Source organism: Chlorocebus sabaeus, chromosome 9 (genome assembly GCF_047675955.1).
Source record: "Chlorocebus sabaeus isolate Y175 chromosome 9, mChlSab1.0.hap1, whole genome shotgun sequence".
NCBI lineage: Eukaryota > Metazoa > Chordata > Mammalia > Primates > Cercopithecidae > Chlorocebus > Chlorocebus sabaeus.
Genome location: NC_132912.1, coordinates 122,389,211 through 122,408,471, shown reverse-complemented (window position 1 = coordinate 122,408,471; position 19,261 = coordinate 122,389,211). Strand labels below are relative to the sequence as shown.

At 43.2% G+C, this 19,261-nt stretch overlaps 1 protein-coding gene across 1 annotated transcript in view; it reads right to left on the bottom strand.

Moving 5' to 3' along the window:
- INPP5F (inositol polyphosphate-5-phosphatase F) overlaps positions 1-18,793 on the bottom strand; it is a 104,320-nt gene extending 85,527 nt beyond the window's left edge. Inside the window, exon 1 of the mRNA XM_007964257.3 lies at positions 18,490-18,793. Within this exon, the coding sequence (XP_007962448.3) occupies positions 18,490-18,586 (97 nt within the window). The 5' untranslated portion in view covers positions 18,587-18,793. The remainder of the gene's footprint in view (positions 1-18,489) is intronic.
- Positions 18,794-19,261: the final 468 nt, after the last annotated feature.

Below are 19,261 nucleotides of genomic sequence, written 5' to 3'. Positions count from 1 at the left end.
GAAAGTCAATTTGCAAGTGTTCTATGTGCGCTTGAAATGTATGTATATTTTTTAAGTCAGTGTTGTCAGGAAAAAGGGGGGGAGTCAATCCATTAGTGGGTCATCAAATCATTTTCGTATAAAGAGATCAGCATTAATAGCACTAAAACAGAATAGAAGAGAAAACAAAACCACAGTGTAAAGAAAAATATTTAATGAAACTTTGGTTTCTGGTACAACCTTGTGAATTTTGTCCAACTCCTCTACGTACTTGCTAATTTTTCTGACTGCTTCACCTGTTAGTTTTTGAGAGAGGTCTTACTTTTTAAAATCTCACGCTTTGTTTTCTTCCTTATTTTTATATCTTTCAGGATTATTATATTTTCCTGGTGAACTGCTCTGCTTATCAGGATGTAATAACTGGTTTTATTTCAAATAATACTTTTTGCCCTAAAGTCTAGTTGGTATAACATTAATATTGTGAAAGAAACACATTAGGCATTAAAAAGGGATAAATATGAATACTGCCAACTACCAGTCCAACTCCCACAGCCTTGGGAATAAAGTCCAAATTCCTTGGAAAGGCTTGTGAGACCCTGCATGGGCTAGTCCTATCCATCCCCCTCCTGCCCCCCACCCCCAGCAACCTAGCCTTCAGTCATCCTGAACTATGTGCAGCCTGGGCCTAGAATGCGACTCCCCACCCACTTCTGCCTGTCTTTCATTCCAGACTTAGAACAAGGGTCAGTCCTCTTCCTGGACACATTCCCTACTCCACCCACACCCAGCAGAGCTGACCAGACTCTCTCATGTGGATCCCCTAAACCCTGCGCATATTTCCATCACGGCACCTTACTTTGGTTTAGTCCATATGTCATTACTGACTTGCCTGTCTCCTTGACTGAATAGGAATTCATCAGGAAGAGGAAGCTCATTTAGACCTTGTCTCCTCGAGCTTCTGTTCCCAGTGCATGGTACACAGAAAGCTCCCAAATGGACGGGTAAATACATGATGTAGAAAGTGGAGGCAAGTTGAAATCAGATAATTTGCACAGAATCATGCTGGAAGGATTTACTACTTAAAGTAGCAAAAGATAAAGTCATCATAGAATCAGGTTGGAATGATTTACTACTTATGGTGGCAAAAGTAAAGTCATCTCATCTGGGCTATTTGAGACAAAGACATTAAGGCTGGCATAGGTAAAGTAACTGCCCAACACTGCACAGCTTGTTAACATCAAAACACTTTCTCACTCTCAGACTAGGGCTCTTTTTTTTTTTTTTTTTTTTTTTTTTTCCAGATGGAGTTTTGTTCTTGTCGCCCAGGCTGGAATGTAATGGCGCAATCTTGGCTCACTGCACCCTCCATCTCCCAGGTTCAAGCAATTCTCTTGCCTCAACCTCCCAAGTAGCTGGGATTACAGGCATGTACCACCACACCTGGTTAATTTTGTATTTTTAGTAGAGACGAGGTTTGGTCATATTGGTCAGACTGGTCTCTAACTCCCAGGCTCAGGTGACCCACCCACCTCGGCCTCTCAAAGTAATGGATTACAGGCGTGAGCTACCGCACCCAGTCAGACCAGGGCTCTTTCTAACACCGTAAGTTTCCCCACCAAATTCTCTCTGGTGCAATCCTCTCATATTTGTATGGGGCTTTCAGCTCAGGACCATCATCCCAGGTACTCCAAAATGGCTTTTTTTTTTTTTTCCACCAAGTCCTATTGGTTATATCTCCCCAATAACTGATGAATCTTTCACTTCTCTTGACCCCTACTGCTACTATCCTTGCCCAGGGCCAAGACTTTCACCATCTGGATCATTTAAAAAGCTGTTGTCTGGCCAGGCGCAGTGGCTCATGCCTGTAATCCCAGCACTTTGGGAGGCCGAGGCAGGTGGATCATGAGGTCAGGAGTTCAAGACCAGCCTGGCCAAGATGGTGAAACCCTGTCTCTATTAAAACTACAAAAAAAAAATTAACCAGGCGTGGTGGTGAACACCTGTAATCCCAGTTACTCGGGAGACTGAAGCAGAGAATTGCTTGAATCCAGGAGGCAGAGGTTGCATCACAGCTGAGATCACGCCACTGCACTCCAGCATGGACAACAGAGCGAAACTCTGTCTCAAAAAATAAATAAATAAAATAAAAAATAAAAAGCTGTTGTCAGGCCAGGCGCGGTGGCTCATGCCTATAATCCCAGCACTTTGGGAGGCTAAGGAGGGCAGATCACTTGAGGTCAGGAGTTCGAGATCAGTCTGGTCAACACTGTAAAACCCCATCTCTACTAAAAATACAAAAATTAGCCGGCCGTGGTGGTGGGCACCTGTACTCCCAGCTACTTTGGAGGCCCAGGTGGGAGAATCGCTTGAACCTGAGAGGCAGAGGTTGCAGTGAGCTGAGATCTCACTAATGCACTCCAGCCTGGGCAACACAGTGAGACTCCGTCTCAAAAAATAATAATAATAAATAAAAACAAAACACTGTTGGCCTCTAGCAGGCTGCTTAACACATAACGGACACTCAAATGTCTACTGAAGGCAGACTCTAAATAGTTCGGTACTGCTGGCCATGCGGAATAAGACAGGGAGCAGGAAGAATGAGGCTGAAGAACTAAACAGGAACCCACTCAGTGGGACAACAGGTAGTAAAATCAGGAGCCGCCTCCTCCAGCAGGGCAGATTTGGATTTGAGATAGAACACAGGACAAATGTGTAGAGGATGAACGTGAAGGGGCCTGAAGCCAGAGAGTCAGGTTACAGGTAAGAATGTGCTAGGACTGGGGCTGACTGTAGAACTGGAAAGCTGGACAGAATTCAGCTACTTGGATGTGCTATAGATGCAGTCTGCATTTGGTGTGTTGGGTGAAGAATCCTCGCTCTACTACAGTCTCTGAATCCCTCTCACCTTCAGTTTCCTCCTTTGTAAACAGAATTCCATCTAACTTAGCCAGACACCTGTAGTCCCAGGTTTTCATGAGGATTACATGCATTATGTGAAAAGTGCCCAGCATCTGTCACATAATAAATGTTAATAACTTTCACCTCAAGTTGAGAAACGTGTATGTATTTAAAACTCCAGGCTCCTACCATTCAGTAACCTCTCCATAATTTTTTTTAGGGTCTTCATACGTCTTAAAATAAAAATGTATGGGGCCAGGCACAGTGGCTCACGCCTGTAATCCCAGCACTTTGGGAGGCCGAGGCAGGTGGATGATGAGGTCAGGAGTTTGAAGACCAGCCTGGCCAACATGGTGAAACCCTGTCTCTATTAAAAACATAAAAATTAGCTGGATGTGGTGGTGGGCGCCTGTAATTCCAGGCACGGGAGGCTGAGGCAGGAGAATCACTTCAAACTGGAAGGCGGAGGTTGCAATGAGCCAAGATGGTGCCACTGCACTCCAGCCTGGGCAAAAGAGCGAAACTCCGCCTCAAAAAAAAAAGAAAAAGAAAAAAGTATGAAAGAAAAAACCCAACTTCAATACATTTTTCAATTACTAAACCTCATGGTAGAACCATAATTCCTGAATGCCTTCTCAGAGTAATAAGTGCTTCATGGAAATATCTTAATGCCTAGATATGCCCCATAATTCTATTTTCTCAGAATGGGAAACATTGACCTGCAGCTCTGATACAGCATAAAACTGGGCATCCAGCGTTCAGTCCCAACAACCAAATTCTGGTTCAAATGGTAAATCAAGCATGACTGCAAACTTCCTCCCCACGCCCCACACCCCCTACAGACACACGAGAGATGGAGAATCTAGAAAAGGTAGAATCTCAAGGGAGGTAAAAAACATGCTTGGGAAAGACATGGATACTGGTAAACTCCAGTTCCATATGTGAATAAGTATGAGGTCCTAAGGCTGGGGAAACTACAGAAGAATATAAATAGAAAGTGTAACTTTTAATGAGCAACAGAAAGATACCTGACAACATTTCAGTCATCCAATAGAAAATAGGGGGAAAATGGCAGGAGCAATACAAATAAAGAAAGCATAATAAATGGAAAACATAAATAAAAGGTAGAAATAACTTCTAATACATTTATAGTTACAATAAATGTAAACAGTTTCAACTAACCAATGAAAAGACAGACTACTGGCTGGGTGTGGTACTCACACCTGTAAACCAACACTTTGGGAGGCTGAGACAGGCAGATTGCTTGAGCCCAGGAGTTCAAGACCAGTCTGGGCAACATGGTGAAACACCATTTCTACAAAAAATACAAAAAATTAGCCAGGCACCTGTAGTTCCAGCCACCCAGGAGGCTAAAGTGGGAGGATCACCTGAGCCCAGGAGGTCAGGGATACAGTGACCCATGATCACGCCACTGCACTCCAGCCTGGGTGACAAAGTGAGACCCTATCTCAAAAAAAAAAAAAAATACAGAAAGAAATAAACGATTAAGTCTGAACCCCTCTATCAGTTTATTTAATTCTATGGCAATTTACAGTTTAGCACTATAAACCTGCAGTCCAGCATAACAGGCACTCATTCAACAGTTATTGAACAAAATTTTAAAAAAGCATCAAAGAGTAAAACTAAATTTTTCCTACCAATTGCTTATTTTCATTGACTTGTAATAAGAATACCATCCTAAGTTTTTATTGTTTTTGAAGTTAGCCCCAAAATATCAGTCTTTGCTATGCAGGCACTTTTATTTATGTATTTATTTTCTTCTTTTATACAAACCAGGAATGAGCTTGGATTTTTAATTTCAGGTGCTTTTAATAATAAACGCATTTATCTTTCAATAAATATAATACATCATGAGAATATGGTTTCTTAAAATGAAAGACTCACCTGAAACTTCTGGGCAATGTTTTTTTTTCCCTCAAGACAAGGTCTCACTCTGTTACCCAGACTGAAGTGCAGTAGCATGATCATAACTAACTGCAGCCTCCAACTCCTGAACTCAATCGATCCTCTCACCTCAGCCTCCCAAGCAGCTGGGAATACAGGCACACACCATGATGTTCAGCTCATTTTTTTTTTTTTAACTTTTATTTTTTTTTTAGTAGGGATAAGGTCTATCTATATTGCCCAGGCTGATCTCAAACTCCTGGACTCAAGTGATCCTCCCCCATCAGCCTCCCAAAATGCTGGGATTACAGGCATGAGCCACCATGCCTGGCCTGGGCAATTTAAATTATCTTGAAATCTTTATATTATCTTGAAAACTCTAGCAGGTGCACATAACTTCTCATACTAATATAGAGATAAGAGACACAAGACTATAGAGGAAGTCCTGAAGCAGGTACTGTAATTGACACAAGAAGGGAGACTATGTGCGTTGTGTTGAGCTGCTCTGACTTTGCTGCCTGGTATATTGCCTGGCATACAGCTGACACTTCAAAATGTGTGTATGTATTTAAAATCTGTGGTTCTTCACCAAAGAAATAAAACAAGTTTGCATTAAAGAGTCTGTCTGTACAGAGGACATGTGTAGATAGTATTAGTCCAGGCATAAGCAGCAATTGCCCTTAGTAGTGGATATCCTACTGACCATATTAATGGCTACTCTGGGGACAGAAGGCACTGGAATGGCAGAGAAAATGGCCAGCAGACTCATACTATCCTTCTGCAAAGAATAACCATGTAACTGATCTAATCTAACAAATGTATTGTTTTCTGATCTTTCCTTCAGAAGGTATACTCTAATGTGGCATACAAATTCAAAAAAAAATTTTTAATTCACAAATTGTAAAAGTTAAGATCATCAACGTTATCTATAAGGAAGGGTTGCTTATAAGAGTATAGCATTTTTGAAATAATGCCAAATTTTAGTGAAATAATAATGTAACATACACCCGAAGTCATAAGTATTTGCAATAAGCTCAATTGTTTGACCCATCAGGTCAACATTTCCACTCTTATTGCAGATCCATTTGGCAGTACATGGCTTCTATTTTCATATGCCCTCCTCTTCCTGGTACACAGAAAACAACGGATTAAGTACTGTGTGCCTGCACAGAGCATGAGTCACTCATTCCAAGATGGAAGAATGAAGGCACTCCCTCAGCCCAAGAACAAGCCTGGGTTTTAAAGCACAGCTGCTGAAGCTTATAGGCACTTTCACTGTGTCTTAAAAGAAAAAAAAAAAAAGGTATCAGGGTATGTATAAATAATCAGACCCATATTTCATTTCCTGCTAAAGACAAAGGATATTACTGCTCTAAAAAGACAATCACCAACACAAAATCAAACAGATGAGGAAAAGGGTTTTAGAATGAGAAACTAAAAGTTCCAATTGTTAGCTTATCTATGCTTTAATTCTCAGAATTTAATTAGGCGAGGAAAACAGCTTAAGGAATAATTTGATTCAGGTGCTATCTTATAAATGCAAAGTTTGATACACATTTCCTTGAACTCTCTAACGGTAATTATTCTCCAGCATTCCACAAGCTAAAGAGCTAATCCAATTTAGAAGGTCTAGCAGCTGGTGATTCCCCAGTCTTAAATCTAACTCAGTGGTTATCAGTGCTGGCTGCTCATTACCATCATCTAGGAGCTTTATAGTACTAATCCCTGAGCATCAGAGATGGTCTCAATTGGTTAGGGCAGGGCCCTGGAATAGGTATTCTTTAAATCTCCCCCTGGTGATTCTAATGTACAGCCAGCTTGAGAATCACTAGTGCAAATGATTATAGGTCACTGGGAAGGACCTGTATTAGTAACTTGGTCTTATCGGTCTGACTGAAAGATGACGCCTGTAGCACATACAACTTTAAACTCTCATGTAATAAAGTAGTATAAACTGCATAAAGATCTCATAATATAGGGAGGTGGCATAAAAGCTGGTCTGAACTAGCAGAAGGAAATACACTTCATAAAGTAACCACAAGAATATTTAAAAGATTAGAGATACCACCTAGAAAAGAAACTTATTTCCAGGCCAGGCACATCAGCTCATATCTGTAATCCCAGCACTCTGGGCGGCCCAGAGAGGAGGATCACTTGAGCCCAGGGGTTTGAGACCAGCCTGGATAATATAGCGAGACTCTGTCTCCAGAAAAAATAAAAAAATAAAAAAAAAAACCTTCACCAGGTGTGGTGGTACCCACCTGTAATCCTAGTTACTCAGGAGGCTGAGGCGGGAGGATCACCCGAGCCCAGGAGTTCAAGGCTGCAGTGAGCTATCCCACATTCCAGCCTGGGTGACAGAGCAAGACCCTGTCTCTAAAAAAAAATAAAAATTTCTAGACATTTTTATTTAAAAAGGGATCTAATTACAGCACAGCAAGACAGTCACAAAGTTTTGATCATCATGAAGGAAATTAGAAATTGGTTCTTACACAATATCCAAACACAAAATTGTTGATTCTCTATACGAAGCATAAAGTCCTAACTGTCGCATCTCAAGAAAAGACCCAAAGCAACTCAAAAAAGAACAGAGGACAACTAAAGAAAAGGACTTTCATGAAAGGTCACACAATGTAATTAGGTCATTTCAGCCTAGGAGGACCTGATGGAAATGAACACAATTATGAAAGATATCAACTTACCTGTATACCACTTAATACCAGTATAGGAAACCTACACATTTAAAAGTCATGGTTTGGGCTGGGTGCAGTGGCTCATGCCTGTAATCTGAGAACTTTGGGAGGTTCAGCAGGAGGACTGCTTGAAGCTAGGAGTTCAAGACTAACCTGGCCAACATAGTGAGACCCCATCTTTATTATTTAAAAAAAACGAAAAATCATGGTTTGGGAATGAAAAAGGCAGTACAGCTTAAATTACAACTTTCCAAACTCATTACCTTAAGAATCTGACAGTAACAACCACCTCAAACAAAGATTAGATAAATCCTTGGGTGATGTATTCATAATGCATCACCCAAGAAATATAGCAATGTGTTGGGATATACCCCTCACCTTTTGCTGTCCCCAAAACTGTCTTTTGATATCACTTTCAAAAACAGGATTTTGAGAGCTAAATCAAAGCACAGATGAGCTAAGAATCACTATTTTCCTTTCTTCATTTTAGAGCTATTAACAGAGAAGCGTAAAATTAGCAATTCCATCATTAAATAGATGTAACCTTTCTCCCAGTTGGTGTTTAAATAATTTCCTGGCCGGGCACGGTGGCTCAAGCCTGTAATCCCAGCACTCTGGGAGGCCAAGGCGGGCAGATCACAAGGTCAGGAGTTCGAGACCAGCCTGACCAACATGGTGAAACCCCATCTCTACTAAAAATACAAAAATTAGCCAGGTGCGGTGGTGCACGCCTGTAATCCCAGCTACTTGGGAGGCTGAGGCAGGAGAATCGCTTGAACCCGGGAGGCAGAGATTGCAGTGGGCCGAGATCACACCACTGTACTCCAGCCTGGGCAACAGAGCGAGACTCCATCTCAAAAAAAAAAAAAAAAAAAAAAATTTCCTATCTTTTCCTGAAACTTTTTTCAAAATTTATTTACTCTATCCCGTCTACGATTGTTTGCACAGTCATCCTACCACCACAGGTCCTCATCAACAGAAAGCTACCTTCAAACCTGATCAGGTCTAGGATTTGCCATTTTACTTGACCTCAAATGGCTCTATGTTACAGCTCCATCAGGGTATCTGCCTCTATAGAATGTGTGTCTCTCCTCCATCAGGCCACGTCCTCTGCCAGGATGGGGATGGTGTTTTAAGTATCTTTTTACTTTGGCATATGCCTAGCAGACAGGTCTTCAATAACTGTTTGTAAAAGGATTAAACAACTTTAAAGAATTTTTTTTTTTTTTTTTTTTTTTTTTTTTTTTTTGAGAGAGAGTTTCGCTCTTGTTGCCCAGGCTGGAGTGCAATGGTGCGATCTCGGCTCACTGCAACCTCCGCCTCCCGGGTTCCAGCGATTCTCCTGCCTCAGTCTCCGGAGTAGCTGGATTACAGGCGCTCGCCACCACGTCTGGCTAATTTCGGCATTTTCAGTAGAGACAGGATTTCACCATGTTGGCCAGGCAGATCTCAAACTACTGACCTCAGGTGATCTGCCCACCTCAACCTCCCAAAGTGGCTGGGATTACAGGCATAAGCCACTGCGCCTGGCCCACAGAATTTTAGGCGATGTAATTTGTTAGGAGAAATAAATATAATACTAAATTAGTTAGATGTTGGGGGGTAAGGGCTGCTTCTTCAAGAAAAGTATTTGGAAGGTGCAAATGGGAGTAAATGACACAGCTACACAGATGAATTCTGGAAGTCCCTGCCTAGAAAAGAGACTGTTACTCTTCTAAACTCCCAGGTCCACCCAACACAGTTGCTCCCTGGGAGGACATTCTTTAAGCTGGAAATAGGAGAATGTTTATATCTGTTATAAAAACAATGTATAATGATACTGCGAAACATCAATATTATACCTGCGAATTACTCAAATTGAGAGCATTATGGGATGTTTTTAATTTCCTAACATTTCAGTTAGATAACTGCTTCAAATCATCCATACTGACATTGCAGAAATTGTGAAATTTGAAATTCAGTGTTAACTTCAAAGTGAAAAGCTGTTTCAAAGAATGAGATTCATAAAGAAAATTGCCTCAGTATTTTAAAGTATCCCACTATCAAGTTTAAAAAATGCAAGGGTAAACTTGAAGGAACCTGAAATTAAAATAAAATAATGAAAAAAAAAAAATCAGGGAACACTGACCTAAAATCAACCTGTATTTCAGACTTACCAAAGCAAGAATGTGTGGATGCTATTTTGTGAATGAAAGCAGATCCCTTAAGAGTCTCCAACAACCAGAAAATGAGTCATCCTAAAAACATGTGATTTAATTAAGATACCACCAGTAAGTCTTGTGAAGGTACTGTAATGCTGAATGTTCAGTGTTCATCCTCACTTTACAAATATTATTTATACATTATCACTTAATGTGTTATCAATAGCTACTGATAACCTTTAACAATCATTACTTCCCTATGTTGTTAAACATACTGATTCAAACGTTCTCCTCAGCTCAATTATGGGCAGCTGACATGTAATGACTACGACTTACATCAGCTAAGGACTTAGATTGACTAGAGGCTCTGTGACATTGTTGCTACTTCTCAAACCTCTGTTTGCAAAGGTAGATTTTTAAAGGTTATGTTTTAAAATATATTTGAACAGGAATAGAACCATTTACAAAAAGACACACAAAGAGGTAGTAATACAGTTTGTAAAGTTCTAATGCATTTAATTCCCCATAAAACCATGCCAAAACAAGGTTGGACTATGATTCTGAGAATGTATTGAATCAACAGCACATTGATTCTGCTACTGGGTGCAGTGGCTCATGCCTGTAATCCCAGAACTTTGGGAGGTTGAGCAGGAGGACTGCTTGAGGCCAGGAGTTCAAGACTAACCTGGCCAACATAGTGAGACCTCGTCTCTATTATTTAAAAAAAAAACGAAAAATCACGGTTTGGGAATGAAAAAGGAAGTACAGCTTAAATTACAACTTTCCAAACTCATTACCTTAAGAACCTGAAAGTAACAACCACCTCAAAGATTAGATAAATCCTTGGGTGATGCATTCATAATGCACCCAAGAAACATGGCAATGTGTTGGGATATACCCCAAACTAGTTTGATCAAACTAGTTTGATTTTCAAGTAGTCCAGTATTATCTGCAAATACATGAACAAATTCCATCATAAAAATTCCATCACTAAAATTAGCAACAACAACCTTCTCTGCACAAGGGCCGGTTTGGAAAAAATAAAGAAGTCTATGGGTCCCATTTATTTTTATTCAGAAAGAAAATAAATTTAATGAATTCCATAGGCTTAAGAGTGAAATTCCTACTTCACTGAATAAAATGACAGTGAGAAATTTGCACAACTTTTTTAGGTGGCAAGAGAGGCAGTGTGTTCTAGTCTTTTGTTCTTATATTCTCCCTTTAAACTTCCCTATAACCCCTTTGCTGCTCAAACTATACAAGGTAGACCAGGGACTAGAATTATTTCAATTCATTCAATACAACTTTCACAGAAAACCTGCTATGGGCCAGGTGATGAGTCTCGTCCTCTTTCTCCCTGCCAGGGGGGTGTTTAGGCCAGGCAAGTGGGACAAGCAGGGACCTGAACCAATGCAGCCAGGTTCCCCAAAGACCAAGCTGTCAGTACACCTTAGTTTCTGGCACCTTCACAATCTACTAAAAAAAAAAAAACAAAACTTGATACTACCTCTCCTCTAAAGCATGCCTTTGGCAAGTCTTGGCCTCTGCTGGCCAGGGCCTGGCCAAAACACAAGTGTCTAGGAACCAGTGATTCTACAAAGGCTCTCCCTTCTTTGAAGGTAGTTTTGCCCTACAGGCTTCTCCTCCATTTCACCTCTGCTGTGCATGCTCTGAAAGGATGTTTATGAAATTGGATCTAGGACTGGTGAAAAGCTACACTGAGAAAGGCTTCAGGTTGCTCATTCCTGGAGGAAATAGTTCCCAATGAGTAACATATCAATGTTTCTGCTCAAAGATCTACCCTGTATCTATTCCCTTCCCAAACTGCAGATGTTCCAAACACTTAAGAGGAGAAACCAGATCAACTGACGGTAGCTGGAAAAACTACTACTAGTCAATTCATTACATAACAACATTCCCTGTAACTATAAGAATTTTGCAAGAAAGTCAGTGCAGGCATAGGGTCAATGAACAAACCAGTTATCACATTATTAGCCTTTTCTTTCTACATAGCGCTTTCCTCAATGTGCTCGCTTTGACATTTGAGAGGCTATTTAATTCTCTATACAGGCTACACTATAATGATTAGGATAGCTAAAGATACATTTCAGCTATTACCCATGAAAATATAAATCCTATCACTTTCTAGTCAAGAAGGTAGAAAGGTTCATAAAACGTTTTTGTCAATACTGAGGAAAACCTGGTATTACAGTCAAACACTGGGTTAGAGCCTGGCTCTCCCTCTGTGAACTTGGTCAAATTACTTCTCTGTGCCTCAGTTTCCTCATCTGTAAAATGAGGATAATAATGAAACCCTCCTCCCAAGGTTTACTGTGGAGATGAAATGAAATAACACATGTAAACGTCACGAAACAGTGTCTGGCTCAGAAAAGTACTCAGTTGCAGCTGGGATTACAGGCCAGTCGCGGTGGCTCACACCTGTAATCCCAGCACTTTTGGGAGGCCGAAGCGGGCCGATCACCTGAGGTCAGGAGTTCAAGACCAACTTGGCCAATATGGCAAAACCCCATCCCTACTAAAAGTACAAAAATTAGCCAGGCATGGTGGCAGTCGCCAGTAATCCCAGCTACTCAGGAGGCTGAGGCAGAGGGAATTGCTTGAACCCGGGAAGCAGAGACTGCAGTGAGCCGAGATCACGCCACTGTACTCCAGCCTGGGCAACAGAGCAAACCTCTGTCTCAAAAAAAAAAAAAAAAAAAAAAAGAAAAAAAGAAAGAAAATCAAATCGCTCAAGAAATAAAAGCTGTTATTATTAGCTGCTCTTAATCTCAGGTAATGATGTAGACAACAAAATACACACAAAAACCTCCCTCAATCTGTAAAACCTGATCCCAAAAATTGTCAGTTACCTTAGAAAGACCTTGTCCTCCTGCCAGGCATGGTGGCCCATGCCTGCAATCCCAGCACTTTGGGAGGCCGAGGTAGGCGGAATGCCTGAGCTCAGAAGTTCGAGACCAGCGTGGGGATTGTGGTGAAACCCTGTCTCTACTAAAAACACAAAAAATTAGCCGGGCGTGGTGGCAGGCACCTGTAGTCCCAGATACTCAGGAGGCTACAGCACCAGAATCGCTTGAAACCTGGAGGCCGAGGTTGCAGTGGGCAAAGATCATGCCACAACACTCCAGCCTGGGCGACAGAGCAAGACTGTCTACACACACACACACAAAACCACTTGTCTTCTTTAAGCCAAAAATGAGTGGTGGGTGAAAACATGGTAAAGATAAGTCTTTTCTACCTTCAAATGGGAAATAAATGTACAGTCATATAAACATGTACAAGCATAAAAATAAACATACAGATCTATTCAATTCAACTGTTAGCCTGTCAGCAATATAAAATATGGAGTAAAAAGTAGTACAAGATATAAAACTAGTAACCCATTATAAAAACTGAAGACTAAATACACTAAGAAAAAAACTGGTTATTCAACAACAAAAATGATTAGAAAGATTTTGTAAACATATTTAATATGTAATTTAAAGTGCCCTATTAAATTTTGTCATGGTGATTTGCAAATTTTTAGTAAACACAATATTTTTTTTCTGAAACAGTCTCACTCTGCTGCCCAGGTTAGAGTACAGTGGCGCCACCTCAGCTCACTGCAACCTCTGCCTCCCAGGTTCAAGCAATTCTCATGTCTCAGCCTCCCGAGTAGCCTCCCACCACACCTGGCTAATTTTTGTATTTTCAGTAGAGACAGGGTTTTACCATGTTGGCCAGGCTGGTCTTGAACTCCTGACCTCAGGTGATCCATCCACCTCGGCCTTCCAAAGTGCTGGGATTACAGGCGTGAGCCACCATGCCTAGCCACAAACATAATTTTTTAAAAAGATTAAGTTCAAACTCCTTTTTTAAAAAAGTAAATACCAAATGCCACAAAACTCCAAATAAACAGAATCATTTCACAAAAATGATTCCTCAAAAAAAAATTCCAGGTGGATTTCAATTCCATAATTATGGTTTCTCATTCAAAAAAGTTAACCTCATATAACATAGTAAAAATAATTTCATTATCAAAAATTAACTCTGAGAAGAACAGGAAAATTTTTTAATGTTTCTGTGAATTCTAACTAATACCTAGTACCCCTCAAAAAAAAAATGTTCAGGCTGGGCACAGTAGCTCACGCCTGTAATCCCAGCACTTTGGGAGGCCAAGGCAGGCAGATCACAAGGTCAAGAGATCGAGAGCATCCTGGCCAACATGATGAAACCCTATCTCTACCAAAAATACAAAAAATTAGCCGGGCGTGGTGGCGCATGCCTGTAGTTCCAGCTACTGGGAAGGCTGAGGCAGGAGAATTGCTTGAACCCGGGAGGCAGAGGTTGCAGTGAGCCAAGATCACGCCACTGCACTCTAGCCTGGCAACAGAACGAGACTCCATCTCAAAAAGAAAAAGTTCACTGGGATTCATCAATTACAGTATCACCTTTCCATATATAGTTTCTAAGATTATGAATGTTATATGTATGACAGATGCTTTGAGATCTCTTCTTGGTCACTCAGTCTCAGAACAGAAAGTGAATTATTATATAATTTACGCACAGCTATAAATTATATAATACTGTCATATCAGACAAAGCCACAAGGACTAGGGGAAGCAATTTTAAGACCAAAGAGATAAGACCATATTACCATTCCCTCAAAGTGGATTGTATTATATTTCTTTTTGAGTCTTTAAATTACAATTCTTATCCTGAGATATTAGACTCTACTCTCAGAAGATTACTGAATGTTTACACAGTGCTTTATCATCTTCCCTGTAGAAAATAATAACCAGGGCGGGCCCGGTGGCTCACACCTGTAATCCCAGCACCTTGGGAGGCCAGGGCAGGTGGATCACCTGAGGTCAGGAGTCCGAGACCAGCCTGGCCAACACGGCAAAACCCTGTCTCTAGTAAAAATACAAAAACTTGCCAGGTGTGGTGATAGGTGCCTATAGTCCCAGCTACTCAGGAGGCTGAGACAGGATAATGGCTTGAACCTGGGAGGCGGAGGTTACAGTGAGCCGAGATCACGCCATTGCACTCCAGCTTGGGCAACAAGAGCAAAACTCCATCTCAAAAAAAAAAAAAAAAAGAAAAGGAAAGGAAAGAACCGAAATATTTTTCTCTGGTAGTCATTATCTTACAATAGACAAAAGCATCTATCAAAAAACAGTGCTATGTATGAATACAGATTACTCACTACCCTTAAAAAAATTAGAAACACCAGAAAAAAAACAATACTCGGTTTTTTAGCTGGGAGAAAAAAAAAACTGAAAAAGTTTAAATAATGTTAAAGAGGAAAGTAAGGAATATTACCAAAAAGATATTTTAAAAGCCCAGTGTGGTGGCTCATGCCCATAATTCCAGCACTTTGGGAGGCCAAGGTGGAAGGATCACTTGAGCCCAGGAGGCCATGATCAGCCTGAGTGATACAGTGAGACTCCATCTCTACCAAAAAAAAAAAAAAAAAAAATTACAGGTGTGGTAGCACACACCTGTAGTCCCAGCTACTTGGAGGGCTGAGGTGGGAGGAATAGCTTGACCCCGGGAGATAGGGGCTACAGCAAGCCATGATCATGCCACTGCACTCCAGCCTGGGTGACAGAGCAAGACCCTGTCTCAGAAGAAAAAAAAAAAAAGATAATGAGATAATGCTACATCAGATAGAAATACAATACAAGTGCAGGTGTACCTTTCCTCATATTTCTTTATCTAAATGGATAGAGATTTTCCACTCCAATTAAAATATATTCAAAACAGCCCTAAAAAGAGGCCGGGCGCAGTGGGTCAAGCCTGTAATCCCAGTACTTTGGGAGGCCGAGGTGGGCGATCACCTGAGGTCAGGGGTTTGAGACCAGCCTGGCCAACATGGTGAAACCCCATCTCTATCAAAAAATACAAAAATTAGCTGGGTGAGGTGGCACACACCCGTAGTCCCGGCTACTCGGGAGTCTGAGGCAGGAGAATCACTTGAATCCAGGAGGCGGAGGATGCAGTAAGCCGAGATCACACCACCGCACTTCAGCCTGGGAAACAGAGCAAGACTCATGTCTACCGCCTGCCCGCCCCGCCCCTTCCCCGTCCCCCCAAAAAAAACAGGCCTAAAAAGAGCAACAAACATAATACAATATCTTATTTCTAAAGCAATGATATTACTGAGAGAGAACTTAGACTTAACTTTAATTCAGCTCAACTCAAACAAAAACGCCTTCTGTGTCCTAAGTACTCTAAAGCCCAGAGACACCAAGATGAGGAGTAAATACAGCCCTTGCCTTGGGGAACACACTGGGACTTCCCACTGGGGAAGAAGTAGGCAAACTTTTATTATATGATGATGCATAGGATTAGAACTGAAGTGTGCACTAAGTGTAGAAAATGCCTGGAAACACTATAAAAAAGGTGGCCAATAATTCTGCCCCAAGGATGAGGGGTAGCATCTGAGCTGGGTCTTATAGAATGAACTAGGTAGGAAAAGGGGATGACAGTAACAAACATTCCAGGCTAAATGAGTATTTTAATCTTAAATATCATCATTACTTATCCTTCTGATGTCTCTAGAAAAAGGAAAACTCTTGTTTCGGGTTGTTCAATAGCCACAAATGTAAAAACCACGATGCCCACAAGCTTTTTCGAGCTTACAATACCGCCCTTTTAAAAAAGAAAAGGACTTAGTCAGTAATCTATTCAGCTAAACAACCAGTAGGAAACAATGAAAGATTTTAAATGCTGTCACTACAAACAGCAGCAAAACAGAGGGGAAAAAGCAGAGGGGAAAAGTCCAATAAAATAAAGAGAATGTTAAATGATTCCATATATAGAAAAAGATCTGAAAAGCACTTATTCAATTAAAATGCCATTCTTAAATAGCCATTAGTTAGAAAGGATCTTCAGTCCCGGACAGGATAAACTATGAGAAAATCAAGTAAGTGCATGGGATTCTTTATTCCCTGGCTATCCTGAACACCTTAAGATCAAAACTGGCTGTCACTTCTGAAATATGACCTCTTCCTTCCTCTAGACATTTGATCTCCTTGGTCTGTGGCCCGCGATATTCTAAAAAGTATGATAATCTCAAGTGCAAAGGCTATAGCTACTTTACTCCCCCAAAAAAGTTTTAAATTTGCCTTCTGACGTGGACTTTGGATAAACAGTAATCCAAACTGCATGGCTTCATTAAAGAATCTAGGCGCAGGTTAGCCTTTATAGTTGAAGAAACTAGGGTGTAGAAAAGTTTGTTGTCAGATGAGTTGGAGACGATCTTAAGTCCCATCCAGCTCTAACAGTCTAAGCTTTTAGAATCCAAGAAGTTGCCTCTTTTGACAACCTAGGAATTTTGAAATCTGCTTTACTTCAGGCTGTACTGAAGCCTTACCCAAATTTGGGGGAGTGAAAGGAGAGAAGGAGAGAAAGCCAGGCAAATGGTCAAATCAGAGAAGAGAATGACAGAAGACTGGCCAAAATTAGCCTATCTACAACAACTCTATCCCAAGATCATCACGAACTTTATCTGGGCCAAGGAGTTTATTCTCCATTCTGAAAAAGAGGAAATAAAACATAATAGCAAGAAAATACAGACAGAGCCTGGGAAAAAAATAAGTTATCCTTCACTGCTCTGGCAAAGCAACTAGTAGGCTTTCCTAAGCAGTGGGGCCTGCCCAAAAGCGTTCTGGAGGTCACAGAACTGCCCCGTGTCAGTGTCTCGACTCTACGCTGTGACCCCGAACGAGTTACTAATAACCTCTCACTGCTTTCTCCTCACCTGAAAAAGAGGATCCCACACGTGTCCTGTAAGGTTGTTGTGGGGATTGGGAATAATATATTAAAGGGCCTGTCCTTAAAAGCCATCCTGTAAGTGGTACCACGCTGTGATCTGAAAAGCTCATCTGAACCTTTTATCCTTTTCAATTCATATCATGTAATCCTTCTGTCTAGACTGCACATAAGAATTACAAGTAAGTCTGAAAAGCTCTGGCTCCTCCCTTAAAGAACTCTATCCTCTCACTTTTCCTAAAGTGAAAGAATCTCTGAGTGACATGGGGAAAGGATTGGCAAGCCAAAAGGGGCAGGTGCCACGCAGCCCCATCTTACAAGAAACTGGACTGTCAGCGCTCTGAGGGCAGGGACTGCTCCGTTAAAACCAGATTGCACACACATTTTCCTAAAGCAAGTTAATTGTAGACTTAAGCCTCTCGGAACAGCTTACATGACACCAAACATGGACCCACAATACATTTTGTGTCGCACAACATCAAGTCACACAAAAATCTCAAAATTATACATTACAATACATTTTAATTATGCTGCGGCATTAAAGCCAAAGACAAAGGCTTTAAACCGAGTGCCTATGAGGTAACCATAGTGAAGTCACACCTTTAATAATAAGGAACCAAGAATACACGGGATGGCAACAGGGAGTGAGTGTCCAGCAGAGCCGTCGACGGAACTAGCGCAACCGCTCCAGGTCCGAATTCGAACCCAGAACTTCTGGCGAAGGCCATGTAAGAACCACTCCAAGGAGGAAGAGGCCTTTAATGCCAGGGGCACCTTGCTGGAACTTTCTGCCGGGGGGACCCCCTCCCCTCGGCCTGGGCCCCAAGCCCCAAGGGCGGCCGCGCGACGCGGTGGGAGGGACGAGGGTCGCCAGCCCCCTCTGCTCCGCATTGGGGCAGGGGCTCGGCGCTGCCCTCGGAGAAAGGCCAGGCTCCCTCCAGTCAGGGAATAATGACAGCTCGCGCGCTCGCAGCCCGCCCCGCCCCGCCTCGCCAGGCCCGCAGGCTGCTCCTCCCGCCCGGCTGAGGGGTCCGGCCGCGCCCCCTCCTCTCCCCGCACTGGCCCGGGGCGCCCCCCGCCCACACCGCCAGCCTCACCGGGTCGGAGCTGGAGGCCGCCGTCGCGGCGGCTGCACCACAGCGCGCGCTCGCCCTGCTGCAGGATGTAGTGGTCCTTGGCTTGGAAGAGCTCCATGCCAGCCCCGCGCGCCCAGGGAGGCGGCGGCCCGCGGGCGGCGCACGGGGCTTCCTAGTCGGTCGCGGCCGCCAGAGCCCGCGCCTCGGGGAGCGGCCCGGTAGGAACGGCGCCGAGGAGCAGCAGCCGAGGGAACGCCCCAGGGGACCCAACCGATAGGAGGAGAACGCGCCCCGGCGGCAGCGGTGGCGGCCGTAGAGGCCTCTCCCCCGGCTCCTCCCCTTCCCCGGCTCCGCCCCGGGCCCGGCTCCACCCCCTCCGCTGGCTCCTCTCCCGGAGCCCCCGGCTCCGCCCCTCAGCCTCCTCCTCTTTTCAGTTCCCTCCCGCTTCCTGCCCTTTCCTCCGCCTTCTCCCGGGTGTCTCCTCCCAGCTCCCACCCGCGGGTCTTTCCTCCTCCCTCTCCTCCTTCCGCCCACCCCTCCCGCTCTTCCCCCAGGCCCCTCCTCCGGCGCGCCCGCCTTCTTGCTGTGGCCACCGGTGGCCTCCCGGGAGCTCGGCCGAGTCGGGCTGGGCTGGGCTGGGCTGACCGCCTCCCTCCGCGCGGCATTGGGAACAGGCGCCCACCGCTGGGGCCTCCCCTCCGTGCGGGCGGGCGCTCACGCTTCACCAGGCCCTCTAAAGCCAGGCCGAGTCCTGCAATCCAGCCCCACACCCGCTCTCCCGGGGCGGCGCGGG